We start from the raw sequence: 16,001 nt of genomic DNA, 5'->3' as shown, positions 1-16,001 counted from the left end.
TTCCAAGAGCAGTCAACTGCATGGAAAATCACTAAGCGCTGTGTTCTCTTTGTCCCAGTCTTAGCCCATTATTTCTCCCCAGGTTGGCATTCTTCAACATTAGAAAGCTTGCACTGATTAAATGTTAATACAGAATGCTCTGATGCTGTTAAATGTACCATGTCCTCCAGTAGACTCTACAGCATCTGAGCCTGTCATCCAAAGATGGTGACCTTGTCTTGCTTTTCTCGGGAGTGGACTGGTCAATGTGTAGCCCTTGTTTTGATCTCGATCTTTGGCTTAATTGTTCAAAGAAGCTAATAATTGACAAACGGGCTGTTCAACTCTGTCAGTCAGATTCTGAATGATATGCGTGAATCTGCCCATCCCTAATGTCCTGAAGTGTCTCCTAAAGAAAAAAGTCAGTTTGAAATCTCCCTCATTTTATTTAGATGCTGAATAATAAGGAAACGTGGAGCTCTCTTTTGTGTTTTTAAGTCATCGGACAGCTGACAGGTGGAGAGTATTATTCACCAGGACCTATTTTCAGGCCATTCAGTCCAGAGCTCATGAGTGGCTGTCTCATCCTTCTCCAGACACTTTAAACCACTGAATTCATAAACTGTCAGAACCAAACAGTTTTTAGATTAATGCTTTCTCATCTTTGCAAATGAGAAAACTGAAGGCAGAGAGATTAAGTTATTTGCCCACGTTGTGCAGTTGCCTCAAAGTAGAATGCCCCTGTGTCCGTATACTGACTTGGTGGTCTTTGTAAAACCTGTGAGGCTTTATGGTTAAAGGCATTCATTTGAGACATGAGGAAACCACTTGCCTCCAAGTATTTTAAGATATTGCCTTCTTTGCATCTGCATGGGAGAGACCCGTGATGTAAATATGACCTGGATGACCTTCATTCATGTCACCAAACAGCAAAACATTACAGAGACATGCTGCTGGAGCTCTTCCTTTTATATTTTTTTACTTTTTGGCTGCACCTCGCAGCATGTGGGACCTTCATTCCCACATGATCGAACCTGTGTCCCCTGCATTGGAAGGCAGAGTCTTAACCACTGGATCACGAGGGAAGTCCATACAGCTCCTCCTTTAATTGTCAACTGGAGCAAGTGATTTACTCTATTTATAAAGCCTAAGTTCTAAAAGTTAGAACACCAGAGTTGAAGTTTTCATTCTATGCCATGCTAACTGTGTAACCTCGAGTGGGTTGCCTAACTTCTCTGTGCCTCCTTTATGTCGACTATAAAATGAAGGTGGGACAGGAACACCGAGGACTGCTGTGGGGATGAAGTGACAGACAAATGCTTCTGTTATCCAGCAGTTAGAAGAGTAAATGTGAACTTTTGTTAGTTATTTATCTACAAAATCGGAAGATGGATTAGCTACTCTAAGGCTTTATCTCAGCACGAATATTTTACAGTTAGGTAGCTAGAGAAAGTTCTCTTTAATAGATATGTGACAGACTTCTTTTATGCCCTGGGTCAGGAAGATCCCCTGGAGAAGGTAATGGCAAGACACTCCAGTGTTCTTGCCTGGGAAATCCCATGGACAGAGGAGCCTGGTGGGCTACAGTCTATGGGGTCACAAAGAGCCAGAGGTGACTGAGCATGCACACACAGAACTTATCTTCACAAAATACAGTGTTTCTGAGTATCGGTCCTAGCAGAGGACAGTTAATCAGTTTGACCACTAGATGGTGATTGAACTCTTGTGGCCTCCCAGTTGGTAACCTCTTTACATTCACCAATTACTGGAAGACATAAGTGTATAAAACATGGAGCTTGCAAGTTGGAAGCCTGTCTAGTCTAATTTGAAGGATTTGAAGAAGAGGTTGTAGCACAGAGATGAAGTCAGTTGTTCAAGGTTTGTAGACTGGAAAAGAACACAGTCCCAATTAAGGCCAGAGATCTGTTTTTGTCGATCATGCTCTGAGAGATGCAGCAGAAACCCAGTATAGTACACGGCTGCTCAGAGCTTCTACAGGGCCGGTCTAGACTGTTTGTTTCACATATTTCTTTGTGAATTTAATGAAAGAGTAGTCCCTCTGTTCCCTTTTAAGGGGATTACTTCTGTTTTTTATCTTAACATTTTCTTTGGTGCCGCTCCTCACTGATACCGGTGTAATCTGGCTTCCGAAATTAATGGTTAATAAGGGAGCTCTGATAGCTCAGTTGGTAAAGAATCTGCCTGAGATGCAGGAGACCCCAGTTCAATTCCTGGGTCAGGAAGATCTGCTGGAGAATGGATAGGCTACCCACTCCAGTATTCTTGGGCTTCCCTTGTGGCTTAGGTGGCAAAGAATCTGCCTGCAATGCGGGAGACCTGGGTTCGATCCCTGGGTTGGGAAGACCCCCTGGAGAAGGGAAAGGTTATCCACTCCAGTATTCTGGCCCGGAGAATTCCATGGACTGTATTATAATCCCTGGGGTCTCAAAGAGTCGGACATGACTGAGCGACTTTCACTTTTCCTTTCAAGGTAGCTGGAGACAGTGTTTTCTCATGAGATAAGGGTACAGAGTGATCAATACAGTGTTGATACCTGTATACCTCTCCTGTGGTCTCACAATCAATGCCCCTACCATCAAACCATTAGAGAATTCAGACTAGGTGTGGGGAGTGGGTCTCCTTGGTACATCTGTTCTTTCTGCTTCTGCAATGTTGTGTGTGTGTGTGTGTGTGTGTGTGTGTGTGTATACAATTCCTCTTGTAAATATCATTGCTTTCCTCCTCTTCTCCACTAGTAACCAAAACATTAATGGATGCTTACAAAGAAAAAGCAGTACCTCCCACCCAGAACCTACTTCCATATTCCGTATTTCACAGGCAGTCTTTCTTATGAATTCTGAAGTTCATGCTTCATCTGTAACGCACTGTTTCAAAGTAGATGGGGAAATTTAAGAAGATAGGAAAACGGAACATTGGGTCTAGAAGGAGCCTTCAAGACACAATCTATCTTCAGAAACAGTGTGTCTGTTTCCCACATTGATGGAGCCAGTGACAGAAGGATCACCCTGGAGTCAGTATCATTCAGCACCAGCGTTGTGTAGACTGACTCCACCACCACGCTTATTCTTCCAGCTTTGGAATCTGCCAGTGTCAGGGCCAGTTGCTGACTCAGTGCAAGATGAAACCAGGGAATACTCTAAGGTTAATTCAACTCTGTGGGTCTGTGCAAAATGACTGCAGCTGTCCTTGTCCTTGCTGCATGGACTCTGGCACGTCCAGGACAGGCTAGACGGGAGGAAGACCTTGTATCATCCCAACAGCCACTAATTGTGCCTAATGTTGCTCTTGATAGTCTTACACCAAAAATGTACTGCATCAAACATCTACATTTTAATTATCCCGGGTCTACTTAATTTATGCTGGTGGGGTGTGTGTAGAGCAATCATCTTTGTTGGAAAAGATTTTGCCAAATCGAGGGGTGGAATTTGAACCCAGTTAGTTACCTTTAACCAACTAAATGTCTGCCTTCCATCAGTGCAGTTTCCAAACAACTCTTCATTTGGTGGTGGGGAGATCACCTGGGTTTACTGCAGAAAGCTGGCAGCTAACTGCCTGGTTGGGTGGTGTTCATCAGCTGGGTTTACTGCAGAAAGCTGGCAGCTAACTGCCAGGTTGGGTGGTGTTCGGTCTAACCAAAGGGGAGGAAGCAAACAGCAGCATCCACCCAACACTGGAGATACTTGAGTTATTGATGTTGATTCTTCTCTCAGGTCCATAAAAGGTGGCTCCGATTCCTCCCTTTCTGAGCCTCGGCCAGCCCGGTCCGGCCGAGCCTTCCTGTTCAGAGTCCTCCGAGCGGCTCTTCCCCTTCAGCTCCTGCTGCTGCTTCTCATTGGGCTGGCCTGCCTAGTCCCAATGTCAGAGGAAGACTACAGTTGTGCTCTCTCCAACAATTTTGCCCGATCATTCCACCCCATGCTCAGATACACAAACGGCCCTCCTCCTCTCTGAACCAAGCAGATGCTCTCGGCAGCTTGCTGCTGGTCACCTAAGGAGGAATTTGGCCCAGGGCAATCCCAAACGAGCAAAGAGAGGACGTGAGTCTTGGCGGATGCCCTCGGTACAGCAGCTGTCGCTCACCTCCGCATCCCATGCATGCAAATCACGGCTTCGGAGGTGATGGTAAACGGTGATGGGGGAGAGCACATAGAGGACAGAAGCTGGGAAGAAATTTTGATTGAGCCTCAGCACTAAAAAGAGTCAAGATTTCTACCGTTCCCTGGACACGTGAACTCTGGGCCCTTGGCCCATCCTGTGTGTTCGCAGGGACTTCAGAGACCATCTGGGCAGCTTTCTCACGGTGCTGCTCCATCCATTCAATAAGCGATGCAACCTGAGCACCATGTTGTCATCAAACAATCTACCAGCCAACTAGTACTGAAGAGATTTGAAGACCCTGTAACATACAGTTTTTAAGAGCTTATATGGCAGCTTCCTTTTTACCTTGTTTTCTTTTGGGGGCATGATGTTCTAACCTTGCATTAGAAGCACAAGCTGTAAATCTAAAAGGCACTTTTTTTTAAAGGTATAAAGAAACATTGGATGTAATAAATAAAAATCATGGAAGGCTTTATGTGAAAAAAAGTTGAATGTTATAGTAAAAGAAATGATATTTATGTATGTACAGTTTGCTAAAGCCAAGTTTTGTTTGTATCAATTTATTTGCATTTATTACAGATACTATGAAATATCTTGTCTGTGGTTTTTTTTCCCCCCTAAAGAAATGACTCTAAATTTCCCTATTAAGCAGGCACTTCTCAGAATGCAACCTGCTGCTGCTGCTGAAGCTGCTAAGTCACTTCAGTCGTGTCTGACTCTGTGTGACACCATAGATGGCAGCCCACCAGGCTCCCCTGTCCCTGGGATTCTCCAGACAAGAACACTGGAGTGGGTTACCATTTCCTTCTCCAATGCATGAAAGTGAAAAGTGAAAGTGAAGTCGCTCAGTCGTGTCCGACTCCTAGCGACCCCATGGACTGCAGCCTACCAGGCTCCTCTGTCCATGGGATTTTCCAGGCAAGAGTACTGGAGTGGGTTGCCATTGCCTTCTCCAGAATGCAACCTAAATTATCTTTTCTTTTTTTTGTAGAATAAATGAAGCTGAAACATAGCATATGTTAAAAACAAAAGGGAAAAAGGATGGACAGAGGTACATATTTAGACAGAGAGAACTCTGGATAACTTCTCCCTTCTCCTTCCACAGCCAGGCACATCTCCCCAGCTGTCTCCCAGGTGCCTCCCCGCATCTTTCATACCTTTCCTATTCTCCTTTCTTTTCTTTTCTCCCTGTACAATTGGAGGAACCACCTGTGATGTCCTGACTGAGGCCCCTTCTCCATTCCATCCCAAGATTTACCAAAAAGCCACAGGAATATCCCTGAAGCACGCTTCCATTCAGACCCCTTCTTTGCTCCAGAATCTTGTTTTCATCATCTAGTGGAGGAAATAGAATTTTAGTTTATCATTCAAGTCCTCAGACAGTCAGATTTTATTCTGTCCATCTCATCTTGCCAACTCGTGGCTCTTGTGGAGCTGTTTGGTGCTCATGGTCATTTAATCCACCATTGAGTAATCAGAGGAGAAAGATTTATTTAAAATCCAAGTTTCTGGCTTCTCTTGTGAGTGGAAAGCTCACATGTACTGGACACATATTCCCACATGACAGTAATGGCTGGAGTGACATGACTGCTTTCCTTTGAAAAACAAGAGTGGACAGTTATTACACTTGCACAAATGGCCTATGAGCCTCCCTCGTTACCTGTACCAGCCTAACTCCCAGAGTTATTTAGTTTACAAATCCTGCTCTAAACTGAGAGTTTAAACCCGACTGAGACACTCAGAATTACCTGGAATTTCCTTCCATAGTTTTCATGATATTCATAGCCTGTGTGCCTTCTTACCTAGGGGTTCAGAGGTTTTTTTAAGCTTTCTGATTTCTGGACTCACAGCAGACCTTCTAATTTAGTCTCTGGGCATCCAGCCTGGGAGCTGACATTTTAAACAGATACCTGAGGTGGTTTTTAGTCCTGTGAAGTGAAAGTCGCTCAGTCATGTCCAACTCTTTGTGACCCCATGGACTATACAGTCCTTGGGGTTCTCCAGGCCAGAATACTGAAGTGGTTAGCCGTTCCCTTTTCCAGGGGATCTTCCCAACCCAGGGGTTGAACCCAGGTCTCCTGCATTGCAGGCAGATTCTTTACCAGCTGAGCTATGGGGGAAGCCCGTTGTTGTTTTGTTGTTTTAAGTCCTACTAACTGTTGAAAAGCACTCCTCTACACCATCTTAGCTCCAACTTTCTGTTCTCGCTACTCATTCTTTTCTGCCTCACAAGACTCAACTCACAAGCCACCTCCCTGATGCCTTTGCAGATCACTATTAGACTGACTTCCCTGGACTGACCTTACCTCCCATGGTGTACTCCTGCTCTATACTGTCAGGTTAGTCCTTTTTTCCTGCTTCGGGAACAGATCGGAGGTGAAATGTTCTTTTCTAAAGAAGACACACCTGTATGTCACAATTTCTGTCTTCCTGCTTCCAGGAAGGCTGTGAGCAGTGGTGGACCCTGGCGTTGAAGGATGCCTTGCGCCCTCAACTGAGATGGTTCCGCTTCAGCCCAGGCTCTTCCCTCACTTCCCTGTCACCCCAGCTCCAAATACCTGGAAGACCTGGGCTTGCTTCTAGAGCAGTCTGGCCTTTGAAGAGACCTGTGTTGCCATGTTATGGAAATCACCACACAACGAGGTGTCAGGCATGGTGGAGGCCAGCCCAGAGCCAGCAGAGTCACTTCTACACATAGCAGTTAACTGGTTTAGCTACGCATGTCCCATCACCGAAGAACCAGATATTAAATGTGGCTGAGAAAGTGACGTAGCTTCGACTAAGACAAGTCTTCACGTCCCATTTCTGCCTTTCTCAAACCCCTGTGAAACACTAAAGGGAAGGCATCATGTACATTTCGATTAGATATTTTCAAGACTTAGAAGAAAGGACATTGGAACAGGACAGCAGTGGGAATCCCCTGGGAAGGTAAACTTTAAAACCATGAGGTGCTGTCTTCCCCCAGATGGCAACATGTCCAGTCTAGCAAGGACCAAGCCAGCCACAGATAAGACTAGGATTTCTGTCTAGAGCTCAGGTGGTCTCCATGCTTAATGAGGGAGGGGACACAGGGTACCATTTGGAGCATCCTTGCCTGTACCAGCAGCTTCCCTGGCAACAGAGAGAGAGATGGTCAACAAAGGCTTTGTGGATGAGGAAGGGATTTGGGAAGAATATTAACAGACTAGAAGGACACTGATGGCCGTTAAAGAGGCTCTGACTTCCAGAGTAGGGATTGTCCAGAGCCCCGCTGTTGCCCAGAGGTAGGGAGTCATGTCCCCCCAAGTGGTGAGTGAGGAAGAGCATGGTGAAGAGATGAAGGGTGGGATTAATAATATCTTGATAATGAAGTTTGCACAAACAGGAAATGTTAGAAAAACTGAGGGAAGAGAGAAAACACATAAACCTAGGATGAAGAGGAGGAAAAATAAAGAGAAACTAAAAGTAGTGACTTACTGAAACGTCCACGGAGAAGTGAAAGGTTTCTGTGGAAACTGCGCCCAGGGAGCAGGAATGTTGCCTCCTGGAAAACGGGGCAGCTCAGCTTCCCTTGTTTTTGTAAGAACTGAGAAGAGATGCCTTCAAAAGTCTTGGATGGGCAGTTCAGCAAGCCGAGGGCTGAGATTTACTGTCAAAAGACAGGTGGGGGCAGACAGATTTACAGCCTGTGCCTTAGGGCCAAATATTAAGAAATTAGAGCTACAAAATTTTATTGGCAAGCCACTTAAGAGATCATAAAGCAAAGAAAGGTGGAGGAAATAGATTTATGAGAGCGGATCACGGCTAGAAAAGCAGGGTCTCTAGCTGGTCTGGATGAACCAGAGGGCCGTCCCAATAGCTGGGTTCCCTGCCCCCGCCCACCAGTCCGCTATCACTGAATATGCCCCTAGAGAGTTAGACAGAAATAAAACTTCCTCAGAGGATATGCTGAATAGAACCCCAAATCCCCAGGCATAGCAACAGACACTCACATCACAAGTATGTATTAAATGCCCGGTGTGGGCAGCAAAGATGCTTCAAACTCTTCCGGAGTCAAGTTACAGCTGAGCCCTCATCCCTTCCTGTTTCATTACCCATTAAAATGCCATCCCTGGGCCTTTGACATTCAGGAGCATCTGTATTTTCCTCCACCGATTCTGTCCTGAAATTTGGGATAAAGGATAAGTGAGGACACTAGAAGGGAACCAAACGGAAGCAATCTCTAATTTGGAAGAGAAAAGGGAAACTAAGCCTGGTTCGGTCTGTCTTCAGGTTCCACCAACCAGTTTCCTCTCCTTTGTCAACTTTGTCACCTGGGCGATGTTACAGAGGGATGCGTTTTTGAAAGAGTCCGTGGACGTGGAGGCAGGTGGAGTGGTTTGCAAGCACAAAGAGGCAATTTTCGGCTTCGTCGGATGCAGACTAAGACGTTAATTTGGGTGGTGAGAGAAGATGCGTCACCAAGAGTGGCCATTTCAATTTTAGATATAATAATATATTGTGATAACTGCAACAGATTGTTGTACCTCAAGTAACCCAGAGATGATGAAACCGAAAAAGAATGACTTTTATTCTTCAGTTTCTGGCTCCTCACTGACCTCTCCCTCGGAGTTTGAAAACATCCACCAGAAATCTATTTGGGAACACCACAGAGGGGCGTAAACTCGGGGGAGAACCCTCCTCATTCAGATGAGTAAGTGAAGGAACTAGGGACTTGGGGGGGGGCACTTCTGGGAGCCTGTTCTCTTCAGGGCAGCTGAGGGCTTCTCAAACGGAGGGGGAGTTCTGTCTGCTGTTGGGTAGAAGGTGGGAAGCAGAGGAATTCACTTGAACTCTGTGGTCAGGCAGGAGCATCTTGGAAGGCTAAGGAAGTTGGAAAGTTGAAAATTGGCTAATGAAAAACAGAGCGATATGCTGTAACACAGGCCGAACAATGAGGAACATTTAAGCTGGGGAACCAAGGATGCCAGTGGGACTTGGACATAATCTTTCTAAAATATGGTCAAGTAAAAGGACTCAGATGCAATTTCTTTTTTTTTTTTTTAACCTGTTACCTAATTCAGAGGCAGGATCATAATGGAATATAGAAAGCCCAGTTGCATCAGGAGAAGAAAGTCCTAGGTCAGCTGCACAGGTGCCTGCATCTGATGCCATAGGTGGTCTAGAAGAAATCCAAATCCCCCAGAGGAATCCTCATGTCAGACCCCCACAGATACACGTTCCCAGCCCAAGCTTAAATCCCGCTGGACACATTCTCGAGGCAGTGAGTGGCTGGACACAGAAAGTGAAGCTGCCAAACAGCTGCCAACACCAAGGACAGGTCTAGACCATTATCCCCAGCTCGAAACCCCCTGACACAGCACACCTCCCACCCCCAACGCCACAGCTCCTTGTGGGATTTACAGGTTGACCAGAAACTGTAGGGATGCATCATGCTACAAGCAGTCCGTCCAGGCCAGTGGTGTTTCCAGTGTGGTCCAGGTCAGCAAGACTTCCCTGTAGCTCAAATGGTAAGGAATCTGCCTGCAATGCAGGAGACCCAGGTTCAATCCCTGGGTCGGGAAGATCCCTGGAGAAGAGAATGGCAACCCACTCCAGTGTTCTTGCCTGGAGAATCCCGTGGACAGAGAAGCCTGGCGGGCTACAATCCATGGGATCGCAGAGAGCCAGACACAGCTGAGTGTTATGTGCCAGGTCAGCAGCATCAGAGTCACCTGGAAACTTCTGCTCACTGTTGGCTGTAGAAAGGGGCTTCCAAGCCACCACTGCCCTGGATTTCCTTGTCTTGGGACCCTTTAACTCTGCCACAACACCACGCTGTGTAAACAACCTCCCCCACCTACTTATAATGTCAACTTCATCCAATAATAGGTTTCTATATAAAACTGGATTTTTTTATTCTGGACTCGGTCTTGTGTTCTTGATCTGCTTTTCCATTGCCATCTTAATTATATTAGCAGTATGTAGTTAATTGTATTAGCAGCATATAGTTATATTAAGAGCAATACATAGTATAACTGTAGTAATGATGTATATATGCAACTATATATAATATAAGATATATAATAAATAATATTAATAGATGATATAAATAGTATAAATATTAATTCATTCTTAAGTAGTAGAGTATACCACTTTGTTATAAGTTTTAATGCCTCTTAGAATAAAACTCATTTCTGTCTCTTTTTTATGTGTCTATTTTAAAGGCTGTTTTAAAAGAGCAACTATTTGAATGGCAGAAGATTCTCTTGTTTTCTAAAGGAAAGTTAAGTTTTCTATCTCCCTCTTAATCATCTCCCAGTTTGATGTGACTTTTTATGTCTTTTGATTTTCTTATTCAAACAGCATACACATATGTTTTCTAAAACTGGATCTATTTTTATTATTCTGTGACTTGCATTTTTCACTTAGCAGTATTCCACAGACCTATCAATACATGTGTGTCTATTTCCTCTGTATTTTTTTCAACCGTTGTTTCCTTTCAGACTTTTGCTGTTTAAGCAATGCTGCGATAATCATGCCTGCAGGTGTATGCATGCTCATCTTTTGTATAATGCTGCTTTTATTTCCCCAAGATGCACTGTTCAAGGTGGAATTACTGAATCAAAAAGGTATGTATATTCTAAACTTTAATAAATTTTAATAAATTCTGCCAGATTATGTTCTGAAAAGTGGTAATGATTTTCAATCTTACCCAAATTAGAGAAGAGAACCCTTTTTAGAGATCCTCCCTAAATCTAGAGCAGTGTCTTCCAAATTATGGGAATTCATCCCAAATTATTAATGTTCAAAATCTGTACATTATACTCTTTGAAGGAACTTTTACAATGTAGAACTTCAGGCATCACCCCAAACCAGTTACATCATGGGGCTCCAGCTATCCAGTGTTTGTCTGAAGGTCTCTGGGTGATTCCCTTGTGTAGACAAGTTCTGAAGGTCTGGACTAGATGTTATCCGTTTTCTAAAATATTGCATGATTGAGGCAGCATTAGCTCTTTTATTATTATTTCACTCTTCTTCTTTTTTAATCTTTTGGCAGTGCCCTGTGGCATGTGGAATCTTAGTTCCCAAACCAGGGACTGAACCCATGTTCCCTGCATTGGTAATTCAAAGTCTTAACCACTGGACGGCCAGGGAAGTCTCAGCTTGCTGTTTGTAAAATGTGCATTTTCATGACCAGGTTTTATGACTGACCATTGTTCCAGTTTATTCTCTGCTTTAAAAAAAAAAAAAAAAAAACCTTTTAATACTATTTCCAAGGAACTCTTTGCATATTAGAAAATTAGTCCTGTAATCCATATCATTTATATGTACAGTTCCTTTAGTCACACAGGAAGTTTTAATTTTTATGTCATCAAATCTGACAGGTTCTTCTCTCTTCCCAGATTCTGGCTATTGTATATTAAGATGGCCTTTTCCACTGTAAGATTATGCAGATTTTTGCATGTATTCTCTATGAGTAGGTCTGTAATCTATCTGGAATTATTTTTGTAGTTGCTGTGAAGCAAAGAACCACTTGGTTACTTTCCAGATAAATAGATAATTGTCCCAATGCCAGTCAGGAACAAGAACTAGTCTATTTTCACTAGTTTTTAGCAACTAAATGTCAGTCAGCATGGGGCTTGTTGAATAAATTATAGTGCATACATAAAGTGTTTACTATAATGCAACTATTTTTTTAAATGAGATCAATCTATATTTGTTAAGGAAGATGTCTAAGCATTTATTATTATTTTTTAAATTTTTATTTATTTATTTTTGGCTGCACTGGGTCTTTGTTGCTGCACAGGGGCTTTCTGAAGTTGCAGAGCAGGGCCTTCTTTGCAGTTGCGATGGGAAGCTTCTCACTGAGGTGGATTCTTATGTTGCAGAGCACGGGCTCTAGGGCATGTGGGATCAGTAGCTGCAGTGCATGGGCGTAGTTGCTCCCAGACATGTGGGACCTTCCCGGACCAGGGACCGAATATGTGTTCTCTACATTGGCAGGCAGATTACTATCCATTGGACCACCATGGAAGTCTTGTCATATATTCTTAAATTAAAAAAAAAAAGATATAGAGTGCTTTCTTTAACATCCCCATTTAAAATATTTAATTTTATATTTGAGTATATTTGATTAACAATGTTGGATTAGTTTCAGGTGTATAGCAAACAGATTCAGTTATACATACACATGTATCTATTCTTTTTCTAATTATTTTCCCAGTTAGGTTGTTACAGAATATTGAGTTCCCTGTTCTGTATAGTAGGTTTTTGTTGGTTATCTGTTTTAAATGTAGCAGTGAGTACTCATCAGTCCCAAACTCCCAGTCTAATCCCTACCCGCCCTTACCCCCTGAGGGGCGTGATGCATAAATTCACTCTGTAAGTCTACAAGTCTATTTCGGTTTTGTAAATAAGTTCATTGGTATCATTTAGTTTTTTGATTCCACATATAAGCAATATCATGTGGTATTTGTCTTTTTCAGACTTACTTCACTTTGCATGATACTCTCCAGATCCTCCCATGTTGCTGCAGATGAATATGCCCCCACTTTAGTAGAAGGAGAACTGATCATTGTTAAAGGCAAGGGGAAAGTTTAGAAAGTTATATATAAAATTCAAAACTTAACATTGTGAGTAGAGTCTTAGGGGAAGAAGCAATTTTAAACACATTATTTAACTTGTGACAAGGAGCGTGATTTGTTTTTGAGATTCAAAATTGCTGCATTAATAATAATTTTAAAAGACAATAAAAAGGTAATTTTGTTCTTTCATGATGAGACATTTGATTTGCCTTTTAATTAAAAATTTTTTTATATGCCCCAAATAAATTGTGACAGATCATGTATTAAAAGCAGCAGAATCTTACTGGCTGACTCCACTCCAGGTGGTCATCCTGGATTTATTCTCGGTTCCAGGACTCATGAGCAGAGGTGATGCAAGCCCCTGATTTGAGAGAAGAGGCTCCCACACCAGGAGACTTGCTGAATTCTCGGAGAAGAGTCTTCTCGGGAGAGATGTCCTCCAAATGGGAGTCTTGTTCAGGAAAAGCCTCCGAGTCCTAAATGTATTCCACCTGCAGAAGTCACCCTGCTTGCAGGTGAATCCATCCGGGACAGCCTGATCACGGGAGAAATGGAGGAGGAAGCCCCGGAAGTCACAGGCAGCTTCTGCTAGTGCCTGTCCCCCTGGTCCAGGTACCACAGATTCACCCTGCTCTCCTTGTTCCTTGCTGTCTGCTCCTACTCAACAACCTCCTGACAGACTCCTCCACCTAAAACCAGGCTTTGAGTGAGGCTCAGCCCCTTGTCTTCTTCCCCGACCCCCGCTGAGTCTGTGATCGGAGTAAGAAATTGATAATAAAACACATACCCCTTCCTAGAAAGGTTCTATCTGTAGCAGAGACTCCAGAGCCAAAATACCTGGGCTCAACCCGCAGTTCAGCAATTTCCTAGCCCTGTAACGCGAGCAAGTTACTTCACCTTCCTGTTCCTTAGTTTCTTGCTCTGTAAGATGGGATAATAATAGTACCCACTGCCTGGGATTTGTTATGAGGATTCGCTACAGCAATGTAAGGACCGCACACTGCAAGGCCAGCACTAAGGGACAATAAGGCTGGACAGTTCCTTATTGTTTATTCCAGCTTCTAATTGATTTCAGAAATGGTTTTTGAGAAGAGCTTTCCACAGTTTCTTCCCACACTCATTTTTAACATTTTTTGGAAGGAGAAGGACTCTCAGGAACTTGAAAGCCCTGCTGATACCCGGGAATCAGTAAGCAGGAACAGATGAGCGTCTCCTGGGTTTGCATTTCTGAGCTGCCATCCCCAGCCCTGCTGCCTCACCAGGTGCCTCCTCCCCGGACTCTCGCCATCTTCTTAGCTGGATGGGGGTGAGGGGGCTTGGACCCTGAAGATGCCTGACAAAAAGGTCACAACCTATAGACCAAGGCAAACTGGTTGGCCGCTTACAGGTAGGGCCTTGACCTAAGAATGGGGTCCATTTTTTTTTTAACTTTTTTTTTTTTAACACCACACCACAAGTTCCCTATGTTAGTTCCCTGAGCAGAGACAAACCTATGCCCCTGTATTGGAAGGGCAGAGTCTTAACCATTGGAGCACTAGGGAAGTCCCAGGTTCCATATTTTTCTTTACAGAAAGAGTTTGGTTGCCTGAGACAAACACCGCTGTGGTGGGGAGCTGTGAGTGACAGGCCGGCACTAACCACCACCCTGAGATTTCAGACTCGCTTCTCCTTGACAGGACGTCCTCCAAGGACGTCTCCACCGAGTCAGCGCAGCGCTAGATCCCTCCTCTCAATCTGGCTGCCGCTGGGGAATTCTGCCGCCGAAACCACATCTATGGCAGCCATGAAGAAGTCTTTCTTTTTACCCCCTCAATTTTTTTGTGTGTGTGGGATTTTGTGGGGGGTGAGGTGGGGCCAGCGCTTTCATGTTCGTCTTTGGAATGAAAATGGCATCTTTCTTTCATGAGTAATAGGCACAGAGGGTTCTGCAAATCCTTCGGCCTCTCAGAAATGGCATGTTCAAAGTCCTAGTTGGGGCGCCTGCCAGGTCAGCGGTCCTCGCTGTTCCCTCAGCTGTGGGTGCCGACGTGAGAAAATCGAGGCTTCGGGTCCCTCTGCAGAGCTTGTTTCTCAGGGCTGGGTACTTCCCGTTGGCAGAGAGAGTGCCTACGTGGCTTCCCAGAGCTCAGCAGGGATGAAGTATGGGAAGTGTGGTACCAGGATGGTGACATAGTTTGACAGGTGATACTGTGTGTGTTCAGGGTTTTGAGCTCCTCTTTATTGGCTCATTGAGGTCCTGGCATCATTTCCCCTGGGACTGCATCAAGCAGTGTCTTCTCTCGGTGGTCCTTGTGGTATCCAGAGGTCTATCCTGCCCTGGCAACTGTTGTGAACTTGTGTCTCCAAGGTCACAGAGAGGTGGGAGGTTGGGAAATAAAAAGACTCACCTTTCAGAACACTTTATCCAAAACCTGGCTCAGGACATTTGTAAAGCTATCTCTTTTATCTTTCTGCCTCTAAGCAATCATAGAAAACAAATGGGGAAATCTCCTTATAGCTTTAAACTCTCTGATACAGGCTCCCCTTCACTTTTTTAAACCAAGGCCAAGGCTCAGCAGCTTTTCCACAGGACTAAGCCTGGATTCTAAGCCTGGATTCACCTGGGGTTCTGTCTTTTCAGGGTCCAGGTCTTTATATACCTCACGGACTCTGGTTCTGTGATCCTGGGCTAGAAGCAGTTGGTACCAACACTGCTAAGTACTGAAAACCGATTTCTCTATCTGAACCTCCTGTGTTTTCATAAAATAGCTTTTCCTTACATACATTTTTTTGTTTGGTTGTTTTTTTGCATTCATTGGCTTATAAGGATTGTTAATGGCTGTTTTTGAATATTTAATAAATTCAAAGATTAATGAATGGGTCATTAGCTCTAGATTTTAATCCCATCTTAGTGAAGCATCTAGCAGCCCCTGTTTGGCACCTTCAACCCTTCCCTTGTTTTGAGCAAAGTGGCACCGTAGCCTGGTCGCGCCCTGGAGACCCGTGTGTGCACCTCGTGTCCTCAAGGACTGGGAGGGTCCGCAGAGCAGCTCCCAGAGGCCACGATCCCTCCTGATGACTGTGTTGCCCCCTTGTCCCACCCTTCTCCCCTCCAGCCTGTGATCTGGGGCCCTTGGTGATGACACGTGGGTTTTCTGGTTGTAAATCTGGGAATACGCAGGAATCTGGACAGCATACACCCCATCGAGCCTGAATTCCTGCAGGCTGTAAAATGTTTACCAGCTCACAAAGCTTTCATGGGCCTCCCCCACAATCATTGACTTCTCAGTGAAAAGGCATCTGCTGACAGGTTGCAGAGCTGCCTAGGGGCCTTTCGGAGCGCTGAGTCTGGAAGGCGCTCAGAACACTGTCTGCCCC

At 44.4% G+C, this 16,001-nt stretch overlaps 1 protein-coding gene and 2 long non-coding RNA genes across 6 annotated transcripts in view; 2 read left to right on the top strand and 1 right to left on the bottom strand.

The window, feature by feature from the left end:
- SYNE1 (spectrin repeat containing nuclear envelope protein 1) overlaps nt 1–4,690 on the top strand; it is a 482,339-nt gene extending 477,649 nt beyond the window's left edge. For all 4 annotated transcript variants that reach the window (XM_043888326.1, XM_043888327.1, XM_043888325.1 and 1 more), the window contains one exon: nt 3,711–4,690. In XM_043888326.1, the coding sequence (XP_043744261.1) occupies nt 3,711–3,951 (241 nt within the window). In that variant the 3' untranslated portion in view covers nt 3,952–4,690. The remainder of the gene's footprint in view (nt 1–3,710) is intronic.
- Nucleotides 4,691–6,484: 1,794 nt separating this feature from the next.
- LOC122684428 lies at nt 6,485–15,693 on the top strand. The gene is made up of 3 exons (XR_006338031.1): nt 6,485–7,026; nt 8,350–10,688; nt 12,978–15,693. It is a non-coding gene; the product is annotated as an uncharacterized LOC122684428 (long non-coding RNA).
- Nucleotides 7,025–8,469, bottom strand: LOC122684429. The gene is made up of 3 exons (XR_006338032.1): nt 8,361–8,469; nt 8,070–8,239; nt 7,025–7,726 (listed from the first exon to the last, which is right to left on the bottom strand). It is a non-coding gene; the product is annotated as an uncharacterized LOC122684429 (long non-coding RNA).
- Nucleotides 15,694–16,001: the final 308 nt, after the last annotated feature.

The sequence above is a fragment of the Cervus elaphus genome, chromosome 26, assembly GCF_910594005.1.
Source record: "Cervus elaphus chromosome 26, mCerEla1.1, whole genome shotgun sequence".
In the NCBI taxonomy this organism is placed as follows: domain Eukaryota; kingdom Metazoa; phylum Chordata; class Mammalia; order Artiodactyla; family Cervidae; genus Cervus; species Cervus elaphus.
This window is presented reverse-complemented; position numbering and strand designations above follow the sequence as displayed.